The 23,832-nt window shown below is 39.1% G+C and overlaps 1 protein-coding gene across 1 annotated transcript in view; it reads left to right on the top strand.

Annotated features, from left to right (window-relative positions):
- The window catches only part of LOC139689989 (uncharacterized), a 335,109-nt gene that overhangs the window by 288,255 nt on the left and 23,022 nt on the right, over positions 1–23,832 (top strand). The window contains exons 11-13 of the mRNA XM_071587153.1: positions 956–1,094; positions 10,899–11,004; positions 12,521–12,886. Coding sequence (XP_071443254.1) covers positions 956–1,094; positions 10,899–11,004; positions 12,521–12,886 — 611 coding nt within the window. The remainder of the gene's footprint in view (positions 1–955; positions 1,095–10,898; positions 11,005–12,520; positions 12,887–23,832) is intronic.

The following is a 23,832-nucleotide window of genomic DNA, read 5'->3' as shown; positions in this document are numbered from 1 at the left end:
TAGTCGCTATAGGTTCCTATCCCGCTCTTTCCCCAAAATATTGCCGATGCGTATAAATATCCACACAGACATACAAAAATTGATTTATGTAGTAGTACGTGATAGGTCCAAAATATCAATGATAACTTTAAGTGGTTTAAAATTACGTATGATGCATTTTGATAGAGAGTAATTTTCTCTGCCACTGGAGCGGAATTACTGCTTTTGCGTATTTATACAATGATGGTGTGCCATTCCTTTCGTCCTTTTTCTCAATTTAAGATAGTAAAAGTGAGCCTCAAAACTGACTTCCTCATTTGATGGTGGCAACCTATGCATAATTTACCTATATATCATTTATTTTTAGCTATTTTAATTTGTTAACTATTAGAATAACTTTTCTGACGTTCCTCCAAAATTATTCGAGCAGGCGTGTCTATGTAAATTGTGATATCTGTAAGTAAAAAGGCCAAAACGATTTCTAGTTCCAAAATATCGGTTAAAAAGGTTTTACTCTAGTTGGACTAGAGGTGAAAGAATAAATGTACTTAAGAAGAAGGTAAAACCTTGTGTTGATCAGGTAATGATTTGTATGAATAAACGTATTTATTATTTGTTAACTCTAAATACAATGCCATCGCTTTGACTTCACATCTAAATTTTATAAATGACATTTTAATGCACTCTCTATTGTTAAATTATCCCTACAACAAAAATCCCCAATTCACAATGGTTCATTAAGTAGTGTCATATCATTCTTTTGCAACAGCAAAATAATTAATCATTAAAAAACATAATGTACACCAATATTCCATTATCTGTCTGCATATAAATAAATTACTTTGAATCCCATAAAATGAAGTTTCTCAAGGGAAAAAATTGATAAAACTGTGGGATTTGAATTAATCATGAGTGAAATCAAATTCTAAATTTTTTATTATTACTGAACACTGATTAATTTTCTCTCCTTTGACAGTGGAGGTGTGCTTCCTTGTGTGGGGCATTCGGCTGTGCATCGTCGTGCGGAAGGCGCCGTCCGAATTCAACGAGAGTCGATTCATCTCAATGGCAATATATAACGAATTCCTCCTCTCCCTCTTCCTAAACATATCAATGTGAGTGAAGGTCCTGTTTCAGTTCTCTTTAATTATTATTAACGCTTTTAAGATTATTTTATTTAATTTATTCGCAAACTTGAATCAATTTCCTCACAGATTTGCATTTGATTGATAGACAGATAAAATAATATATTATCTTAATTAAGCACGGCTATAGTACCATTTCATCAATCAAATTTTAATAGCTAAATAGTTGGAAAAATGTTTGCAACTGTCGAAAGGAACTTGCTTCGATTACAAGAAATGCAAATGGTGTCTGAATTTAGCAAGCGTTTTTTTATATCTATTGATTCATTGAGAAAATGTTTTCTAAGTAATGCGTAATAAATGAGTATAGGTATTACCATAGGCTTGGTACTTGTTCTACAAAGAGATCGATCACCTTCACTTCACATTATGCGCGAAAAATGTGGAAAACACAGTCGTAGAATCAAATAACGTATTTTCAGACTACTATAATATTATCTTAAATCATGATGTTCCGTTTAAATGGCTGACAATAAAATGATGTGTATGTTTGTTGACCTTACAATTCCGTATTACTCAAGTGTGAATAGTAAGGTGGGAGCAGGAATACAGCGTCCAATGTGACCTTAGTTGGAAAAATGCGAGATCATTTAAAAAAATCGACTTTGACAATCATATTTCCATACGGCCATGATTAGAAAATTAATTTCCTTGAATTTCGCTTGACACACGAGCTAACATAGTCGCAGGTGATTTTTTTAAAAATTTTTATATCTCTTTACTGCCCCCTCCTTTCATCTGATTTGATCATAAAACATTCCTGAGCTCAAACCCGGGCAACGTTTCCGTATATTTAGAATTTTGGGCAGTTTTATGAAGTAGCACATTACTTATTTAATTTCGATCTAGAAGCATCTGAATGTACATACGTATGCCAGTGAATAAGTGAAAGATCTTTAGGCAATTTTCAAGCATATTGATTCATTGAGTCCTATCCTCCTACGTACTCACAGGTGGTTAAGGATTATTCTGATGCTAGCACTTCCCTTTGAATGGGATAAAAGGAAATTTGGACTCGGAAGGATATTATTGGATAGGTGTTAAATTTTGCGAATAAAAGAAATATTAACAGAATTTTTCATTAAGTAGCAAAAATTGGCCATTTAATGAATCGAATCTAATTATGTGACACATCTTTTATAAATGCTACTATTTGGTCACTCAAACGATGTACGTGCATTTTAATCTCTCATCGGCTCACGTATATTTTTCGAAATCATTAATTTACAGGTAATTTATTAGTAAATAATTAATGCTTTAAAATTATTTATGAAGATAGCATAAAATGTCACGGAAAAATTGAAAATGCACAATATTCCGTTTGAGGAATTTAGGCCAATACTAAAGCATCAGCAACGTCAAGCCCAGAATATCAATTTTTACGAATCACAAAAAAACAATAAATATCATCATTCAGGTTTGCTCTTCCTTTCGACTCGCTTTTAAATCGAGATTCAAAACCCAGATGAGCATTCGAAAACCAGGAGATTCCGAAGGTTTTCTTTTTCCTCTACACCACATTCCACGCTAATCATATCAAGACCTCCATCAGTTTTTCCACATTGCAATGAGTTTCACAAATGATCCTTCATGACAAACTTGCCCATTTTTTTCTTCCAAATGAAAAATAATATCCTTGGGCTTAACCGGGGTTGCCTCATTATTCGTTACAATTTCATTTTCGTTCAATGCCATCGTAACCCCTCCGGTCGTACTGCCAAATTTAAATCCGGACCAGTCGAAAATAATGAAAGTAATTATGTATCCAGTAAAATACGCCAACGAAGCCTAAAATAGGGAAATAGGGATAGCTGCCGTGCATACACATGAATACTCCAAATTCAGGACAAACGTTTTGCATACACATTAACTGTGATCAAGCCCAGGCCACCCGCCACATTAATATTCAGCTACGAATGAGACTTCATTGATAAACGTATCATCGTAACTCGTAAAATCCCTTGTTTTGGAGAAAATACAACTCTGTGTATGTGCTCTGAATTCTTTTTCACCAAAATATATAGTTATTTCGTTTCCTCGTGGCACTTTGAAGTAGGCATGTCTAAACGTCTGCATAGTAATACCTATATTTACATTTAACATAACCATGCCGTCAACTTACGTGTGAATTAGTTACTAAGTTAATGACCTTCTTGTCTATTGTGCTCTTGCATATACGCAAACATTAAGCGGATAATGTTTTATATTTATTACGCAATCATAAAAAGTTAGTTTATCTTAAAAAATCATCAAGATTACTAACCCAATTTCAGTTCTCTCATATCGCATACAATAAGTTAAAAATTAATATCAAGGCGTAAAAAACCTAGCAAGAATAGAAAATACTCGTATGGCAGCAGTTTTTCCTACTTCACTCCAAAAATCATTTAATTAAGGTTGCAATCGAATTGCCTAAACATTCTTCAAAAAGGCATTTCGAAAAAAACTATCCAGAATTTTCATTTCATATTTTATAAATTATCTACAATAGGTAAATATCAAGGCGTTAATTTTTATGGCTAAGTTATAAATTTGTAGAATATTAACATTTTATATGTTTTATGTTGCATGCCTAACTTCTTACGTATTTGAAAATGCGTTTTTAGAGCTTAGTTTAAAGTTCGTTTTTAGAACATAGTTTAAAGCTTCATGCCATAGCATAAATTGGGAGATTCGGGTGACGATAGGAATGAATAATTCACCTTCGAATAAAATTCAACCAAATATAATAGGTGACACTTAAATATTGTGTAATTCTTTAAAGTTGGGAGCCACAAATTAGCACTGTGAAGACTTTTCGGAATTATATAAAGTCAGCAAAGATTCTTAATGTGATCAAATCGATTTGTCGACTTCGCATTTCTCTTTTGGAGAACCATCCATTGGAATTTCAATTTTGCAATGCAGAAATGCAATCTCTCGTGAAAATACTATATATTATGTTTATCGGGAAAAAATGATTGGTGCAGTTTCACACAGTAACCTCAATGATTTTCTCTCCGAGATACGAGCCTTCAGAAACGTTTTAAATACACGACTAAAATTAAAAGGACGATTTGGGAATACATTTTCACAGCGAATAGACAAAATGCTGCTCGCAACGGTCGAATTGCTAAACCCCCCTTTTAAACGCAGGGTGGGCTCCACGGCATTGGAGTTTGGCGAGATATGTCTGGCATAGGCGTTCCGGGAACCCCATGAAATAATTCCCCGAGTATCTCGACAACAGCTGCACTAGATGGGTCTCATAAAAGAGCTTGCTTGCCTCTTTGTACGCAGCCGCTTCAACGAGTGGAGAAAATATACAATTCTGATTTGAGGGATTTTTTTTATTGCCATATACGCTCGTAGCACTGAACCAAAAAATATTCACATTCTCAGACCAAACAAACATGATTATTTTGAAAGTAAAGAAAATACAAAGGAAATAAAAGCCAGGAGCCAGACTAATTTTTTATGAGTCAATATCAAATCTTTGTTTTAAAAAGGAGGAATTCTTTCCAGGACAAATAAGTGTGGTTTCAGCAGAGACACAAAGTGAATCAAAATTTCATTGAGTATTTTCATTTTTCATATTATTATATGAACTGAGTAGGGCTTTCATTTAAAATTGCACATAGCTGTATTGCGAGTAGCAAGTGTTTTAGGAAAAACTAATAATGGAGGTGAGATGCGATATGAATGTTAAAGCTAAATCGCTGAAGCATTGTGGCCAAAATCTCGTCCAGTAGCAGACCCGACTTCTTCTCTTAACTATTCGTAATATCCATAGCCCATCGCGTACTATCAACAATGAGAGTTCAACGCAGCACATCAAGTCGCATTGAGTTCTTGCATCTACTACTACCATTGAAAATCTCTGTAAATACGAAACTAACTTTTTTCTCACCATAGGAATTGATGAAAGTTGTTATAAAAAATTACAGTTCTGAATGTACAAGCACTGAACTCGGAGGCAAAGAATGAAATAATTTAGGCTGTTTTTACAACCACTCCTGTGGTCTCCAGTACCGAATGTTATCACTGCTGCAAGTACCAAAGCAGCCTATTGTTTGGTGGTGCACGAAATACCATGCCAGTAGAGTGCATAGATACAAGTGAATTGCAGCCCAAGAAATCGTGCCGCAGGTGCCATTGAACCATCGCGAATGATTATTTCAGCGTTCCCTTAGCGTGTTTATGAGAGTGAAATGTATATTTTATTCAAACGAACATCGTTATGCTACAACATAAATATCAATTTAAGAAACTGCGAGCATTGCCACGGTAGTGACTAATAATGGAGTCACCCGCCAACGCGCGTTACAATGCAACAGTTTCAAAGTGTAAAAATCACTCCCTTTGACATTAGGTCCGTATCCCGGTCAAGGCGAATCACTTTTACACTTTTAAATTGTTAAATAGTAGGTCCGTATCCCGGTCAAGGCGAATCACTTTTACACTTTTAAATTTTCAAATAGCAGTACAATAGAAAAATTTACACTATTCACACTAGGAGTGTATTACGGTCGGTTAACATTTTCTCGTCGATGTCTACAGGATATTCAAATAGATGTGAATGCGCTACCGAAAATTCGTTTACGTCTACCTTGTCTGTGAAAAACTCCGATAGAAGAGGGAGGGAGGCTTATTGATAATTCAAAACAAACTACACGGCTGAGAGCTTTTAATAAGCAACACAGTCAAATAAAACAAAACTTGATTGATCCCAGAATATGGGATTCATTTGTAAATGTTGTTGTTGAAAACTTATTTCCTCTACTGCTAATCACTTATGCTTTCTTGAGCAGAAATAAATCTTCTACAAGATCGTATTGAAAATAACTAGTGCCTTTTGAGTACTGAAAATACGCCATGAAGGCTTCGTGGGACAGAAAATCCTTCAATGACTTCCATTCTGAAAGGGTTAGATACAATTTACTTGAGCACGGCATAAAAGCCTGAATTAGATCAGCTCAATAGGATTCAGTGAAATAAATGATACATTATAACATCCTAAACCGCTGGAGTATGATAGATAAGGACATTTACGTGTTCATTAATTAAGTGCAGAGAAGAAAAACTTTAGGATTTTAAGAGATGTTAAATTTCTTCGAGAATTTCAAATGTCACTAAGAATGATAAATTCGATAGTTATAGGTTCTACTTTGTCAAAATTCATGATCACTGAATTAATAAACAGTATTTTTTCACACACAAAATTTTTTCTGTGACATCAATTCAGAAACACTGAGAATAATATTTGCAGGAGTCTCAGATTTGATGGTCTCAGAACTCAAGGTGAAAATAGAAAAGCAAACTATTTTTCATTTATAATGAGTGGATCGTTAAAAATAAATCATGACTATCGACTTGGTACTGGCGCATTGGCCCGAATGGTAGGTTCAAGAGAGATTATTAAATTTCACAAATATAAGACTTTATCGATCTCTCGGGTTCTAAACAGACTACCTTTCTCCTTTTGTATGAGAATTTCATTACAACCAAAAGTTCTTCGCCCACATTTTTTGTGGCTCTAACATGGCTAGTCTCCATGGCTGTTTTAACAATAACTTATGAACTACAGGGTGCGTTCCAAAAGTAATGCAATTGAATTTCCCGCACCGCTCCTATTGATTTGAGTGGAATCAAATTACTTGGAGTAAGTGAAGGGGACGCTAACTCGCTAAAGCGAAACTAATCTCAGGGCTCTCCAAGCTATGGAAGTAGCAGGACGTCAGTTATTTTTGATCTCTGCGCGCCAACCGTGTCACGAAGAAAATGGAATCCACGATCTAGCAACGTTACGCAAATAACTTTTTTGCTACACTGAAAAAATCTCTTGAGGAGACTAACAAAATGATTCGTGAGGCTTATGGGGGCTCTGCTCTGTTCTATTTATCGTACAAGTTTCAAGATGGTTAAAGTCCTATAAGTAGTGCCGGGAAGAGGTTCACGAACGGCTCTGGACGGCCGTCAACCAGCAAAACCGACAATAATGTGGCTCGTGTTCGACAATTGTTGGACTCTGACCGTTGATTGAGTATCCAGATGGTTGCCAATGAAATGAACTTCTATACTACTGTGATTTGCTTTGCTACTGAAGATTTAGCGATGAGGAAAGTGTGCGCCAAGCTCGTGCCCAAGGTGTTGTCAGACGACCAAAAGACCAACCAAGCGGTAATTTCAAGTGAACTTTTGCAAGGTAGTGAAAATGAACCTGATTATATGGACAACGTCATCACTGCTGATGAAATCTGGGTTTTTGAATACGACCCAGAAACAAAGCGCCAAAGCTCTGAGTGGCACACCGACCTGTCCCCCAAGCGCAAAAAGGTAAGAATGAGCAAATCAAAAGTGAAAACAATCTTCATTGTCTTTTCAGACAGTAAAGGAGTGGTTCATAAGGAGTTTGTTCCTTGAGGACAGATACTTAACGCTTCCTAATACGTGGATATGCTAGAAAGATTCCGAAAAACGGCCATCAGGACAAAAAATAGACATCTCCGCTACCTGGCAACTCCATCACAACAACGCACCTTGCCACAATGCCCTACGATTCCGCAAATTCCTGGCCAAACACCAGGTGCCAACGCTGCACCCACGACCTTTATAGTCCTGACGTCGCCCCAGCAAATTTCTTTTTGTTCCCTCGGGTTAAGGCAGCCCTGAAAGGAACCCGTTTTTCGTCCACAGAAGAGATCCAATCAGCCGTGACGAAGGCTTTGAGAGAGGTCCCTGAAGACGCCTTCAAGGGCTCGTACCGGTCATGGCAGAGTCGCTGGAAAAAATGTGCAGAGGTCCAAGGACAGTTCTTTGAAGAATTTTAAGTGTTTGTGCAAATATGTTCGATGACAAAGCATTACTTTTGGAGCACACCCTATATTACGTTTGCTACGTTTGTATGATTGCTACGTTCGTCAGTTAAATTTGGTCCTTCGTTTCAACTGTTGGACACATAAAAGAGGGAAAAAGTTAATTCAAACAATCTTGAAAATCATGAAATTTACTTCGAAATCCGCTCCGCTTCAAATAAAAAATAAATAAAAGGCGTACGCAAAAATATGCCGTCAACTACGAAATTCCTTTGAGCCGTCAAATTATTAAAGTTGCCCATTAACACACTTGTTAAAAAATATTGAATGATAAAATAAAAATGAAATGAAGTAACGCAGCCAGGGAAATTTTATCAATTCAAATTTGACTCTTGTAAAAATTAATTTCTATTCCTTTTTCTATTCTTCAAATTGTTTAAACCATTCTGTTAGAGTGATAGGTTTGATTCAGAAATCCTAGAAAAAATAGACAGTGACAATTTTTGGTACAAAAAAAATTCTTAACTTTAAATATATCTTGCAGGTGGTAAAAAATAATTTATAAATGCCTAAATTGCTAAATTTAAAAGAAATATTTTGAGATTCCAGGAAATCAGCAAAAGTTTCAAATAACATATACAGGCCTAAAATCCTTGAATCATTCATTAGTGGTGGTAATTCTTGCTTCGAGTTTTTATATCGCCTTTTTTTGAAAATAAAAAGGAAAACTTTAAGATCGTCTACTGATAAGGTGTTCCAGAGCTTACCAAAGGGTGTCGAATTGTGGGTATGGGTATTACGCGGAATTTCACAGAGGAACATTTGACCTTCTGAGGTTTAATATTGTACTACAAGTGTATTGAGTAAAGCCCTTTGACTCAGGTAATCACAATGCATTTAATTAAATTAACACAAAACTGACTACTAGCTCAAGAGGGTCTATCGTGAATCGTGCAAGTTACTCATCTCAATGGATAAGTAACTGATAGAAGCATCTCCAAAATAGATTATTGCAGGAAAGATTTTTGTACCCTAGCTCCAATAAAAAACGTTTCCTCGATATCTCAAAGGGTTAAAAGCATCGACGCGGCAAGTCGAAGATCGATGATTTAAGTCCCGTTCAAGGAAATTATTTTGCTCTTTTGATCTGCTCGATCCCATCTTCCCCACCATTCCTTTGTTCGTCTTGTGTTTGCGTTCCTATCCCTTTTCCTTGTAATCATATTTATGTGAATGACTATGTTTGCTATTTGGCGGATTTTCGTATTTGAATGTGCATCCATACTTGGTCCATTATGAAAGTAATGCGCATGATTTTATGTATTTATTTATTTCTATGGGAAAAATAGTTGTTGATCGCACTGGTAAAAATAATTAAAATGTTTCAAAATACATTCCCCCGCATCATTAAACTTACGGAGACGTGTCTGCCAAACCTGGTACCCTGAAACTCCTCGACGGGGATGTCTCTCAGGAATGTTCTACCATAATATTGGATGTTTTCCTCGGTCTCCTAATGCTTTCCTTTCAGCTCTCTTCAGTCGGGGAAACAAAAAAAATCGCTTGGAGCCAAGTCGGGACTGTAAAGGGGCTGGGCGACAAGGGTGCGCCAGGCCAGGAACTTGTAAACGATGAAGTACGTGTAGCAACACTTTCGGCACAAGCTTCGCACAGGCCTTGCGCATTTCCAGATTCTCGGTCACTATCCATTTACCGCAAGTTTGACATGTGTAGGATGCTAGCAATTTGCTGGATACTCAATCGACGGTCGGAACGCAAAACTTCCCGCAGACGATTCAAGTTTTCGTCGGTTCTGGCCGTTTTTGGGCGTCCAGAACGGGGTACGTCGGCGACCTCCTCCCGGTCCTCCTTGAACACATTGTGCCCCCTCCCGGACAGTGACCTTGAAATACAGACGTCCTTGAAGGCCTCTTGAAGCATTTGGAATCTTTCGGTCGCATTATATCCAAGCTGCACGCAAAACTAGATGGTGTATCGCTGTTCAAGTGAACGCTCCATCGCGCCGTGTTACGAGGTCTAAAAACACAGTTCACGCGAAGGCGCATGTCTTTCCGCTCAGACTGCTCGGAGCAAACTGGTACAGCTTACGTTGGATTGGCAGACCCCCCACAACATTTCCCGACCGGTTTTAGCGCGCTGCCATGAATAGTCTCATTAAATTATGCGCATTACTTTCATAATGACCATATCCTTCCTCGTGGACTTCAACCTTGACATGGTGGAAGGGCCTGTGCATGTTGATGCCCCCTAGAGCTCTCTATGTGGGAGCAATGACATTTGCTCCTGGTTAGGCCACCCATGTCATGCCATAGGTCGAAGGGTGGGCCAGGCGAAAGGTAGCCCGGGCAGTCTATAACGTAATGAGTTTGTTGAGTTTATTATAACGTAATTTGTAAGGCAGAATAATTCCTATTAAATGCTATTACAATGTGTTCAGATGTGAATTGAATGTATTTTTTTCCATTATAGTATGACAGTGCCTAACTTTACAATTAACCACCGCGCAGCTTTAGGGGCATGATTTTTCGAACACGAACTAAGGGCGCCTTCAATTTCTCGATGTAGATGTAGAGCTCTTTACCCAGCATATTTAATACCCCTAATTACTGGAAATGCTCTCGCTTATTGGCGTCATAGTAGTCCCTCATGACAAACGAATCTCTTGCAAGCTTGAATATAATGAAAGTGAATGTTTCGCAGTCAGTGAAAATAAATATCTTTAGGAAAACATTTTACCTGGATAGTGAAGAACACTTTTGACATAATTTCTTCAAAGAGTCTGTTTTGCCAGATTCCATGATTACGGTGTGTGACTTATTAGATGCCTCATATGTCACTCTAATTTATTCGCACCTTTTAATAAAATATGCTATGCTCGTATAAATAATGGTATAGATTAAATGAGAATTGTGTTGTAGATCAATTATCTTTTTCTCCTTTTTTTCTCATTTCCAACCAGGATATTCCTGCAGTCGCCAGCCAATCCCGACCTCCTCTACATGATATTTTTCTGCCACACTCAGCTCACTATCACTATGTTGCTGTGTCTCATTTTCGGTAGTAAGGTAAAAATATCAACTATGTTTTAATCATTTCATTTCCTTTCAAATACCTTACTATGGCTTTAGTTGAGGTAGATATTCATAAATTGTAGTTGGTTAAGTTCTGGTAGTAATTAATCAATAGAATAGAGGATTTCATTTTAAATAAAATAATATTTTTTGTGATAGTTCACTACAAAATGGATGTTATTTCTTGAATAATTATTAACACTAAGAATGGAGGATAAAAAATGATCTTGTAGGGCTATAAAATGGAACCAGTTGCCCTTCCATCTTCTAACGGGCATGATGAACATTTGGTTTAAATTTCCCATGACCCATTTCATTCAAGAAATATTCCTCTTAAAATGTACTTTTTGCAATATTTTGTAACTCCAGTCACAACTGAAGATAAAAACATATGGAAAGCGTTTTTAAACGGCAATGCGACAATATAAGCATACAATAATGCAACTGTCCTCACATACAATATACTTATATACTTCATGTACAATAATACATTTGTGCTTATTTATTTCAATCTTATGGAAAATTATAGTGAATTCTAAGACACTAAATTCAGTTTAAGCTTCATTCAAATTAGAAATTCTGATCTTACAAATTAAAACTGCGCTGAAGGAGGTTTTTAAGGAGAGAATCATTAATTCAAAGATCCGCGGAGCAGTGGGACTTTCTCACGGCTTGCAAAATAATTACAAGAAGAAAAGGTTACACAAGTAATTTCGGTTACCAATAACAACAGTGAGAAATAAAATAAAAAATTTACAGGCATAAACGAAGTCACAAAAACCCACACTGCACCAGTGAATCCAAAAACAAGGAATATAACCTTGGTACTCAAGCTATGAGCCATTGAAGATTACGATATTAGTAATGAAATACCTCGGATGCCTACATTTTGATGAATTGACAGCCATCATTTAAGATTTGAATTTATTCTTTACGACCCTAGTGAATCACAAGCGCTGCGGAAAATCATAGCACACTTCACACTGAAAGGGACCCAATAAAACCATGGCTCACTGGGAGAAACGATCAATCAATACGTCCTCCTCTCGCAACTGATTGGCGCTACCGCCTCGTCGTATCTTTCCCATTGACGTGTCCATGCCTCCTTTGTGATCCTAAGCACCCTTTTCGATTTGATTCCCATAGAGTGGATGACTACATACGTATAAGGTTGCACCCGGATACGTTCTCATCCTTTTCGGTCTCTCTTTCGTTCCCTGTCCCACCCCTCCCTCCAACCACTTCTCCCATCCTCCGACCCCTCCCTCGAAAGCGATCCCTTAGTGTACCAAAACGTTCGATTTCTTCTCAACAGCCGAATGCCCTCTACTCTTTCTCCCGCCACTATATTCGACCCTCGTCACCACTCGATCTATCAATTCCATACATATGTGTGTATCTCACTCTTATCTCTTTCGCGTCCTGATCCTCTCCGCCTCCATCCCATCCCCTCACTCCCCAATCCCGCCTCTCCCATCCGACCCCTCACACCCTTCCTCACGTCCCGCAGGCATATATGGTGTTCAAGGGGCGGGGCAAGTGGTGCTCTTCGTCTTCCTCAGAGGAGGGTGCCACAGGTGGCGCTGGCGTCGGTGGGGCCGGCGGCGCCGGAGGCATCGGAGGCTCCCTGGGTGCATCTCGCGCCCAACCTACGGCCAAGTTCCTCTCCAAGCCATCGTCTTCCTCGTATACCCGATCCGAGCAGTCCATGGCCGTTCCGGCGTCTTCCTACCCTGCCACCGTGTGCGGAGGCGGCGGGGGCCTGACCCCTTCCACCCTGCAGCCTCTGGCCCCCGCCTCCAAGGGACTCGTGCCGCCACCCTCGCATAGAGACGGAGCCTCGTCGCCCGTCGTCTCTGCCAACGTGGATCCACAGGTAAGGCCTCCCTACTCCGACTAGCGACGCCCACCCCCACGCCGATCTCCTCATCTTTTCTCTCTCACCCTCGACGCCGCAGCAACCCCAAACACATCCTCCCCTTTCTCAGAGAACCTTTATTCCCTTGACGACCATTGTTATCCGAGCTTTGGGTCCGGGGTTGGTTGGGTTGGGAGGACAAGAAGGACGACACGTTTTCAAACATGGGGACCCGGTTTCCCATTTCCACCCCCGACCTTCTCGATTCCGTCAAAAGGGGTCCTCTTCCTCCTCCTTCGGCTTGTTCTCGCCCCCTCCACGCCTCCCCCCTTATCTCCCCGCTAGTCATTCTTCTAGTCCTGAAGCTTCCACTCGGATTGTCAAAGGGCTCGGACTTCTAACGATGACCGATACGTGCTAAGTTGGTTTGAATCTCCTCTTGCCCCTGGGCTCTAGACGGACGCGGTCCTGAGCGTGACAGCCAAGCGAATTCTGGGACAAATTCCGATAGCGGAGAAGAAATCTTTCTCTCATGTCTTTTTCTTCTTTGGAAGTGACGAGCTATCCTTAAGAGAGCGAAGCCTTTGAACTCTCTAAGACGGTATTACCAAAAGATTAATTCACAAAAATCGATGTGCTTTGTCAACTGGCAAAGAAGGATTTATGGATTGACCTCATTTTATAGTTCTTCGAAACATGATCCTCTCCTTTTAGGGAAACTCCCACTTGAATTACGCTATTCAATCATTAAATAGAATAACCATCTTCTTCATTTCTCGGGCGTCAATTAAAAATTAATACCCCAATACAAAGATAGGCACAGAAATCCAAAGCTTAATTAAAGCAGAGCAGAAAAGCCTCCTTCGTCATCCTTTGACTTCAAGTGTACTGCGATAGGGATTGAATTTCAGGTGAGCAAATTGTATTGTTATTGATTTAATACCCAATACTTACTTTCTATATTTCTTCCGAAGCAGTACACTCAATCATAAAACCAATAACAGATTTCATTCCAGAGCAAAACTACAAGTACCGACATGTATTAAGACGCTGGCGAAGAATGCCAAAATGTCAGCCTGAGAATGTTTCACTCAAAATTAAAATAGAGACAAGAGAAAGAGAGGAATTGGTAATGCTATGAAATAGAAAGTGAGTGCTTAGTAATATAAGCAACATAAACACGCCATGAATACCTTATAATTAAAACAATTTTCGCGCTTTCTGGTCTACGATGCAAAGTTAAAGTGTAAGAAACAAGCGTTATCTGTATCTTGAGGGAGAAGAGATTCAGGAATGACGCAGTACGATGAAGCATTCTTGACGCATTTTTTAAACCTTCAGGAGTAAAAGAATATCCTCGACATTTTCATTCATTCACGTCATCGATCGTAATGCGAGAGTGAGAGGTACTCGGCAACTAGGAGAACCCTGCTTCCCTTTAAGATGTCCCATTTGATACTTGCATATAACCTAATGTTAGCCTCTCACTGCTGTGGATTAATAAGATGGCCAGATATTCTGTATGAGATAAAAGGACTTCATGGATTCAATTCCTACAGAAAAAACTTTACCGAATTATTATATTGTATCAATATCTTTCGGGAATTCAAATTTGCTTAACCTGCTCACGCTAAAGGATTCTCATTCAAACGGTGCAATTATCACACGTTGAATAGATTTGACAGTTTCCAAGATTACTTTAATTAGTGTATAAAGAAACACAGTAGTTGTCCAATCCCAGAAAGTTTTGTAACGTCATCTGACGATGCACTGAATTTGCATGCACTCACTCGCAACGGGAAATTGTATACCTAATGCATTCCACGGCATTCAAAAAGATCACGGATAAAGCCTATAATTCTAATGCAACAATTTCAGAGTGTAAAAATCATTCGCAATAGAATGACTTCCATTGCCAAGCGTCTTCCCAAGGACCTTCGGACTTTTGTTAAAATGGCGAGCATAACACTGTTCACCCAAACATGTCCGGTTTAGAGTAAGTTTATATTTTCAAAAACAGTTTCTTTTAGCTCAGGGAACATATTTCACTCAACACTTGCAATTTTTACCTGAATTAAAATAATTTTGCAAAATCAACTTTGTTTGTTGTGAGCATTTAATTTTCCCTTATAGTCTCGCTACCATTCTCTTTTGTGTAAAAATTTGATCACGTTGTTCATGGCTCAATAAGCAAATTATTCAACATACGAATACATGCTTTGTTTCTCTTTGAATTTCTAAAATTTTTCAGCCGAAGTGCGAACTAGGGTGTATTCATTTCAATTATTAACATTCAAATATCTCATAATTTTGGCGTCAACTCCTGCAGTTTAACAGGCTTTGCTCTTTTTTATGTATCTTTTTAATAGTAAAGCATTATTACTCAATGAAACTTCATAGCCGTATCTTTGAAAACCAACGTTCAAAAATAACTGCTCCAGGTTTTCCCAAGAGTGGACTTTTTAAAAGAGTAGAATTGAAAAACATGAACGAATTCAATGCTAAAAAGGATTTTTAATAACTTAGTTCAATGTATTATGAATGCATCTAAACCTAGTTTGGTCAGGAAGGCAACCTATCATAGAATGTGTAAATTAGAATCTGCGATGCCTTTTACTACGTAGCACATACGTATGTTAATTAAATTAATTACACCCTCAACATGTAGTTTAGATTTTATTTAATTGAAAAATAGGTTAACCAAATAGATAGAACGGCAGAAATATCTTAGATATAGTGTTATTAATTGGTTATTATCAGAATCTTTCACCCAGATGCTTACCGGATGTGATTAAAACCGTTTCGAGCTCATTAATGGCCGTTTTTTTATTTAAGTGTTATTTATTTATTTTCGTAACGCGAGCGACCTTTGAAAATGAAATTGGGACTAGAAAGATCCAGCTAAAACTTTCATTACTATCATAATAAATACAATTGATTTTGGCTGTCCGAATCCACAATCTTTAACGATAGTAGAGGCGTGAAATGGAAAGTTAATTTCCTTGGAGCTAATTTCTGTACAAATTCGAATGGAATTTAAAAAGAAATGTTGACTATTAACTTTGAAGAGGCACTGAATGTGTACCTGAGCTTATTCAAGAATAAGACTTTTTTGTCAAAGGGAATGTCAAAAAACAATAAAAACTCATTCTGAGGTTAACGAATTGGCTATTATTGATTCGCGGCTTCACTGTAAACACAATTATAACATGTTATTTTATCATTGGCCATTTTATTCACTCCGACCGCATATTACATTTTCAATTATTAATTATCTAATATTATCATCGAAATGTATTTTAACCAATTTTACGATTTAATAACAATAAAAGTGGATTAGAGGTCTGAATCAATAACGACTCTCGTTGACGCTTTGATATTCTGGTGGTTTTGCAAATTATATCTTGCACTATTATTGTTGATCGCATTTACTTTTTTTTAATTCTGCAATCATATTCTTGAGGATCAAATAGAAAGTTACTTTTTCCGGTAAAAATTAACTCCACGTTGTTCTTGGGCTACGGTGAGTACAACTGATGGATTCTTTGACAAACAAGAAACAATAGACAATTATTACTAAGGAGTAACTAACCTTTGCGCGTGTGTATTCCCCTAGATATTTCCTACCTTCAACGCCGGAAATGATATTTTACGAATATTTTTTGGGAAAACTACAATGTTTTATGGAGGGTGGAATAACAACGAATTTTTCAAAGCGTCCATCATACAGCACAGTAAACTAAGTGTAGCAGTACATGCAATAAACCGACATGTTAGAATCCCCTGTATAACCTTAAATACCCTGATTAAAAATTCAAAACTATTGATGAGTAGGAACTCAAAAATACTCTAAGTTTTAGAATAATAAATTTTATCTGAGAAGAATCCTAAGGCGATATTTTCTCATTAAGGAAACTTAATTTGCAAATAAATGTCTCCGAAGAATTTGATGCAGCAATACCGCAATAAATTATGTAAAGACTAAACACAAGATTCAAGAAGTTCTCTCGGGTTTCCCAACGGGTCAGGTTGCAGTACATCGACGTTTCGAAGGCTGACTCTGCCATCGTCTGCAGGGTGAAGCACTACTTGAGAGATATTCTAGAGAATTTCTTGAATACCATACGCCGCGAAAACCTGAGATCTTTCATTAAATACGAGATACTCGTAAATATCTCGAACTTTGAAAGAGTATTTTTCCCGGTAAAAATGTCCGGTAAAGGACCAACTCGATGCTCAAAATACGCCGAAATATTTTTTAAATTGATATTCTTTGAAAAAGGAAAGGGATGAATGAACTTGGCCTATCAAATAAGCTTGTCATTTAAATATGAAATTGGTGTATTCACCATTTTTTAATTATATATGTATATACGAGTATATATATATATATATATATATATATATATATATATATATATATATATATAGTATATATATACACACTCGTATACGCACACACACACATATATATATATATATATATATATATATATATATATATATATATATATGCATATATACAAGTCCATGCATTAAACATGTATGTATGGTGGGTGTGGGTCGTGGTAGTCCAGGGGAGACCATTGAACTACTGGACGGAGAGCCCTCGTTCGATGCCTGGGCAAGCCACTCTGTCAGCTTGCAGCTCCACCCTAGCTATGTGATTTTTCGGGCATATGATATTTCTGGGAAACCATTACCGGCACAGAGAAAGGAACTGCCCCCCCCCCTACCCTAATGTGGGATATTCACACGCCGTCGGGCTTAGTACTGGGTGAATTCTACCATAACCTACCAAAGCGACCTTCGGGTTGATTAATGTGTTTATGGTCTCCCACATACACACACAGATGCATCTATGATATACATATATAATTTGCACGAAAGTTTCACAGATGTGAATAACAATGTGCTGTTCACCAAGAGAGCTCTAGCGAAGAAATACACAAAAATGAAACACACGTATCACCTGAATTCAGAAGCCAAACCACCTTTTTCAAGGGAGAGAAGGAACTTAGGATAAGGTTTCCAAAGGAGGAGACGAGGCACTGGACTGAAGGGTAGAGCAGGGTAAGGTTTTGGAGGGAAAGAGGTGGGAAGGGAAGGTTTGGAAGTGTGGGTTTAATATGGAAGGTTTTGGGAGCGGCGAAGGTGCGAAAATATCTGGAAATTGGGGTAATCAGTTTCTGATATTAAAACCTGGCTCTATCCAGAAATCAAGGAGTCAGATATACGCCTTCTCGATTAGATCTTGGTGTATATTTTTATTTACATCCGTGAGAATTTCCTTCAAATTATATATATATAGAAATATATATATATATATATATTATACATATATATATATATATATATATATATATATATATATATATATATATGTATATATATATATATATGTATAATATATATATATATTATACATATATATATATATATATATATATATATATATATATATATATATATTATACATATATATATATATATATATGTATACAAGGTGTGATCAAAAAAAGACAGGACTTATTTTATAACTAACGGATACAGCTTAATCTAACTTGTCGCCCTTTAAGTACATGCCTTGGCTGACGACACCCCTTTTGCCAACGTTTCTTCCAGCTCTCGAACCCTGCCTGGTAAGCTGCCTCAGGGGTCCTCTTCAGGTCCGCCGTACAAATAGTGTTAATGTCGGCAGTAGAGTCGATTCTGCGCCCTTTCAAGGTTGATTTCAGCTTTGGGAACAAAAAAAAGTCTGATACAGCCACGCCTGAGGAGTAGGGGGGCTGCGGGATCACGGAAGTTCCGGTTCTGGAGAAACACTCTTGTCACTGTTAGCGTCGTGTGAGCCGGGTCGTTAACGTGGCAGAAACTCCATGAATTGTTTCTCCACATATTCGGCCTCTTCCGGCTCACTGCGACCCTTAGCCTCTTCACAACCCTCAAGTAGAAATATTTGTTGACGGTTTGACCTTGAGACGCATATTCTTAATGAATCAGCCCTTGCAAATCGAAGAAACACACCAGAATGACCTACACATTAGACCGGGGCATGCAAGGTTTCTTTGGTCGCGGAGAATGAGGACCTTTCCGCTGAGAAGACTGGGCCTTTATCTCAACATCATAACCATAATCCCAGGTTCTACACCGGTTATGATGGTTTTAAGAAACCCTGGGTCGACATTGGCTCGATCCAGGAGTTCCTGACATAGAGTCCACACGTTTTTGTCTCTGTTCATCAGTAAGCACCTGCGGGACGAATTTCGATGCGACGCGCGTAATGCCCAAAATGTCTGTTTAAATTGTCTGACAGGATCAAAATCTAATTTTCACTTCCTCGGCTATCTCCCTGACACTTAAACGGCGATTTTCTCGCACTAAATCGTACACCAGTTTGACATAGTTGGGGTCTGTCGAGTGGAAGACCCCGTTCACGAATCTTCATCTGTCGACGTTCTGCCCTATTTAAAACGACTGTATTACTCGAAACTGGCTTCAACTCACAGCTTCATTAACAAAGGCTAGCTGAATTATTCCAAATGTCTCCATAGCACTTTTGTAAAGTTTGAAACAAAATTTCACGCACACACGCTGTTCCTCTAGCTCCTTCATCGCTGCCGTTGTACACGGCGTCGAACAGGTTAAGGCAAGTACCGCTGCTGCTCCGTAACGACTCGACGTAAACAAACGCAACACCTCTCGTTTTAGTCATTAGGTATATCGCTTGATGGCGCACTGTCTTTTGTTTCGATCTGGTTGACGGTGAGCGCAGAATAAAATCAGGCTGGGCTTTTTTTGATCACACCTTGTATACACATACATATATTCATTTTTACACTTATATATATATATATACTATATATATATTGTGACGCGGTATTTAATTTATAGATAAATTTTCCCCGATACCGCGAGACAAGGGAGGCCGCGACTCTACTTGTTTTGAGGGCGCCAGGCTAGCCGCATGGCTAGCCGCAGAGTCACGCCGCTGGCTGTCACCTGGCCCATCACACTCCTCGTCCCAGGGGAGGGCTCGCTCACCTTTTATGTGCCCCGGGGTGGGCAGCGGCTCTTCAGCTGAAATCACGAGGGGCGCAAGGAGGCGCATAAAAATGGACTCCGACGAGTAAACTTCATAAGAACTATTTATTATCACAAGAAAAGGTGTGGGCGCTCCCAAGCAAACATGACGCGCGGTGCCGACGCCTGCTGGGCCACGATGTTGGGTGGCCGCTCGGCTGCAGCCGAAGATGGCCGCCTCGCTGTCGACTGCTGGCTCCCGATGTTCCGGTCGGGGCCTGCGGTGGGCCCACACGGCGAGGTCGGTTGCTGGCACGCGCACCCCCGGTGTTCGCAGGCTGTCGGTGACTCGACGATGATAGCACAAGACCTTCCCTCTCGGGCATCTCACAACGAACTCTGCTTCCCACGTGTTGGCCGGCACTCTCCGCGCGCGGCGCGCTCCGCTCTTCTTTTTTCTTACATACGTTGTCGGCGCCAACAGACAGCGCCCCGCCGTTCTACGGCTCGCGAGAGGGGCGCGCGTATTCGAACTGGGCAAGTGACGCTGCGAGGTTAAGGCAAGTACCGCTGCTGCTCCGTAACGACTCGACGTAAACAAACGCAACACCTCTCGTTTTAGTCATTAGGTATATCGCTTGATGGCGCACTGTCTTTTGTTTCGATCTGGTTGACGGTGAGCGCAGAATAAAATCAGGCTGGGCTTTTTTTGATCACACCTTGTATACACATACATATATTCATTTTTACACTTATATATATATATACTATATATATATATATATATATATATATATATATATATATATATATATATATACATACATGCATATATATAGTCTTACTTGAAGAAGGCCTCGGAGAAGGCCGAAAGCTCGAACATTTTACCGTGTGAGTGTCCTTTTAAATGTTGCTATTCTATTTGTGTTCTATTGTGCCGTCACATTATATATAGTATGTATATTTAATTATTTAAATATTATTGAATGTATATGAAGTTACCACTAACTGAAAAAGACAAACAGAAACACAAAAAATTAAAGAAACTCACTATTTTTCGAATATTCGGTGGTCCAAGCCAACTCTCTCAAGGAAGAGAAGGGAGGAAATGCGGGAAAGGTTTTACTAGAAAGGGGCTGGAAATTTTTGCGAGAGGAGGAGTTGGGAGGGGGAGTTTTAGAAGTGTAGGAATAATATGGAAGGATTGGGAATAATATGAAAACCTTTCAGCTCTCTCTTCAGTTGGGGAAGCCAAAAAAATCGCACGGATAAAAGTCGAGACTGCAGGGGGCTGAAAGGCCACAGGGGTGTTGCTCCGGGTTAGGAAGTTGGCAACAATGAAGGACGTGCAGCTGAGGGCCTTGTCTCAATGGAGCATGACTGTGTCTTTAATCCCAGCCTTCACGCGCGCGACCCGACGTTTCAATATCTTGAGCACCTCCAGGTAAAAGGTTGAGTTGCCAGTTTCCCCCTCGGTACCAACTCAAAATGGGCGAATCCTCGGCCGTCAAAGAAGACATAAGCATATTTTTGATGCAAGACTTACTCATTCGCGCTCTCTTGGGGCGGGGATGATTTTGTATGCCACTCGCTACCTGCGTTTTCGATTCTGGGTCGTGCTGCAACATCCAGAATTCGTCTCCGGGTACGACAGAGTTAAGAAATTCCAGATCATTTTGAATTAAATCCAAAATTCTCTACAGCGCGTAACCCGAAGTTTTTTCTGGTCTTCCGCCAACACTTTCAGCACAAGCTTCGCGCAGACTGCGCATTTCTAGATCTCCGGTCACTAATCCATGTACCGCAAATTTGGACATGTGTAGGGTGTCAGCAATTTGCTGGATGCTCAATCGATAAGGTCTAAAAACACACTTCACCTGGAGGCATGTCTTTCCACTCAGTCTGGTCGGGGCAAACTGGCAACCGGTTGCGTTGGCATGGCAGACCCCCCACCACATTTCGCGGCCAGGTGTAGCGCGCTGCCATGGATAGTCGCGTCACAATAAAATCATTGGCATGACTTTCATAAAGGACCATGTATTTAACCAGGACCAGGATATTTACTTGTGAATGTATATACTACCTTGATCAAAAAGTTCCCGGAATAACCACCGTGTGGCGCTCCCATCGTTCCGATTTGAGTTCTGTTTTTTTTTGTTAAATTGGTACATCTGTTGTTGATATTCCCTTTAAATCTTAGTGTCATAACTTGACATTTGCAAAAGTTACGTAGCCAAGAGTACATCTATCTCTGTGTGTGTTGGCGATTTTTTACAATTTCAGAAATGGATTTAAATTTGCAACAACGAACTTGTATTAAATTCTGCGTAAAAAACGGATTTAGTGGCGCACGGACGTTGGAAATGTTGGAAAAGTGTTTCGGCAACGATTCTCTAAAAAAAACGGTCGTTTACCAGTGGCACGAGCGGTTCAGAAGTGGTCGTGAGTCAATCGAAGATGATGAACGCAGTGGCAGACCATCGACATCGAAAGTCGGTGAAAAAATTGATAAAGTAAAAGAAATGTTGGTCAATAACCGCAAATTAACCATCAGAGAAATAGCGGAGGACTTGAACATTGCCTATGGATCCGCCCAAGACATTGTGGTTAATGATTTGGGTTTCCGTCGTGTAGCAGCAAAGTTGGTGCCAAAAGACCTCAATTTCATGCAAAAAAGAGACCGTGTTGACGTCGCAAAAGACATGATTTGCGAGGCTAAACCCGATCCCACATTCATCAAAAGGATCATTACTGGTGACGAGACGTGGGTTTATGAGTACGACACGCAATCCAGACATCAGGCAAGTGAATGGCGTTCACCAAATGAGCCGAGACCAAAAAAACCACGTCGTTTTCAGTCAAAAAAGAAGGCAATGCTGACGGTTTTCATGGATTACAACGGTGTAGTGCATCATGAATTTTTGCCAGACAGTAAACAAAGAGTATTATTTGGGCGTTATGAGACGTTTGCGTGAAGCAATTCGCCGAAAGAGACCAGAAATGTGGGCAGAAAACTCGTGGATTTTGCACCATGATAACGCACCGTCGCACAGTGCTATCATTATTCGTAATTTTTTGACGAAAAATGCAACAAATACCATCCAACAGCCACCGAATTCACCTGATTTGGCTCCCTGTGACTTCTTTCTGTTCAATCGAGTTAAAAAACCATTACGGGGAACGCGTTTTAGCAGCCGAGAGGAAGTAATGGAAAAATCGCAGGAAGCACTGATGGACATACCGAAAACCGAATATAAAAAATGTTTCGAGGATTGGATCAAGCGCTGGCATAAGTGTGTTGCAGTCGATGGGGATTACTTTGAAGGGGACAATATAGATTTAGATGAATAAACTTGTATTTTTAATTTTCTGAATAAATTCCGGGAAATTTTTGATCAAGGTAGTATGCGGAGACTTATTGCCGTACCACAATGGGTATTTAGTCCCAAGTCCTCGGTCTAGAGATACGTTATTTCGTAGCTACGGAGATATACATTTCGAGAAATACCCCCGATAGAAGGTAGAAATTTTTGAACACAAGTGACTTCAGACACTCGCCATTAATGGCAATCACCGTCTAATAACTGCCCTTTTCAGTGTTCGAGAGACTTCGTCAGACTTCAGCAACCTGACTTGAGATTCGAGGCTAAAAATTCATCTTAGAATACCAATGTAACAAAATGTATAAATTGGTGTGGGACAAATATCTTTGCTAAAATTACAATTTCTGTTTTTGGGCTAAGTTACTCATACTTATCTTCTGGATGATGCATTTACGTTGGCATCTTATTTTCATTTTGATTCGCATGGTGATCCGTTTGCGCCTATAGACCATGAGTCTACTTTCACTTTTCTCTTGGCTTTAAGAATACTATTTTTGTCTGTTAATATAGTAATTTCTTACTCCTAGCTTTTTGCTTTTTACGAATTTGACAATGGAA

The sequence above is a fragment of the Hetaerina americana genome, unplaced genomic scaffold (assembly GCF_022747635.1).
Source record: "Hetaerina americana unplaced genomic scaffold, ioHetAmer1.1.p SCAF_3, whole genome shotgun sequence".
NCBI classification, from domain to species: domain Eukaryota; kingdom Metazoa; phylum Arthropoda; class Insecta; order Odonata; family Calopterygidae; genus Hetaerina; species Hetaerina americana.
Note: the sequence above shows the minus strand (reverse complement) of the source record. Positions and strands in the feature narration are given on the sequence as shown.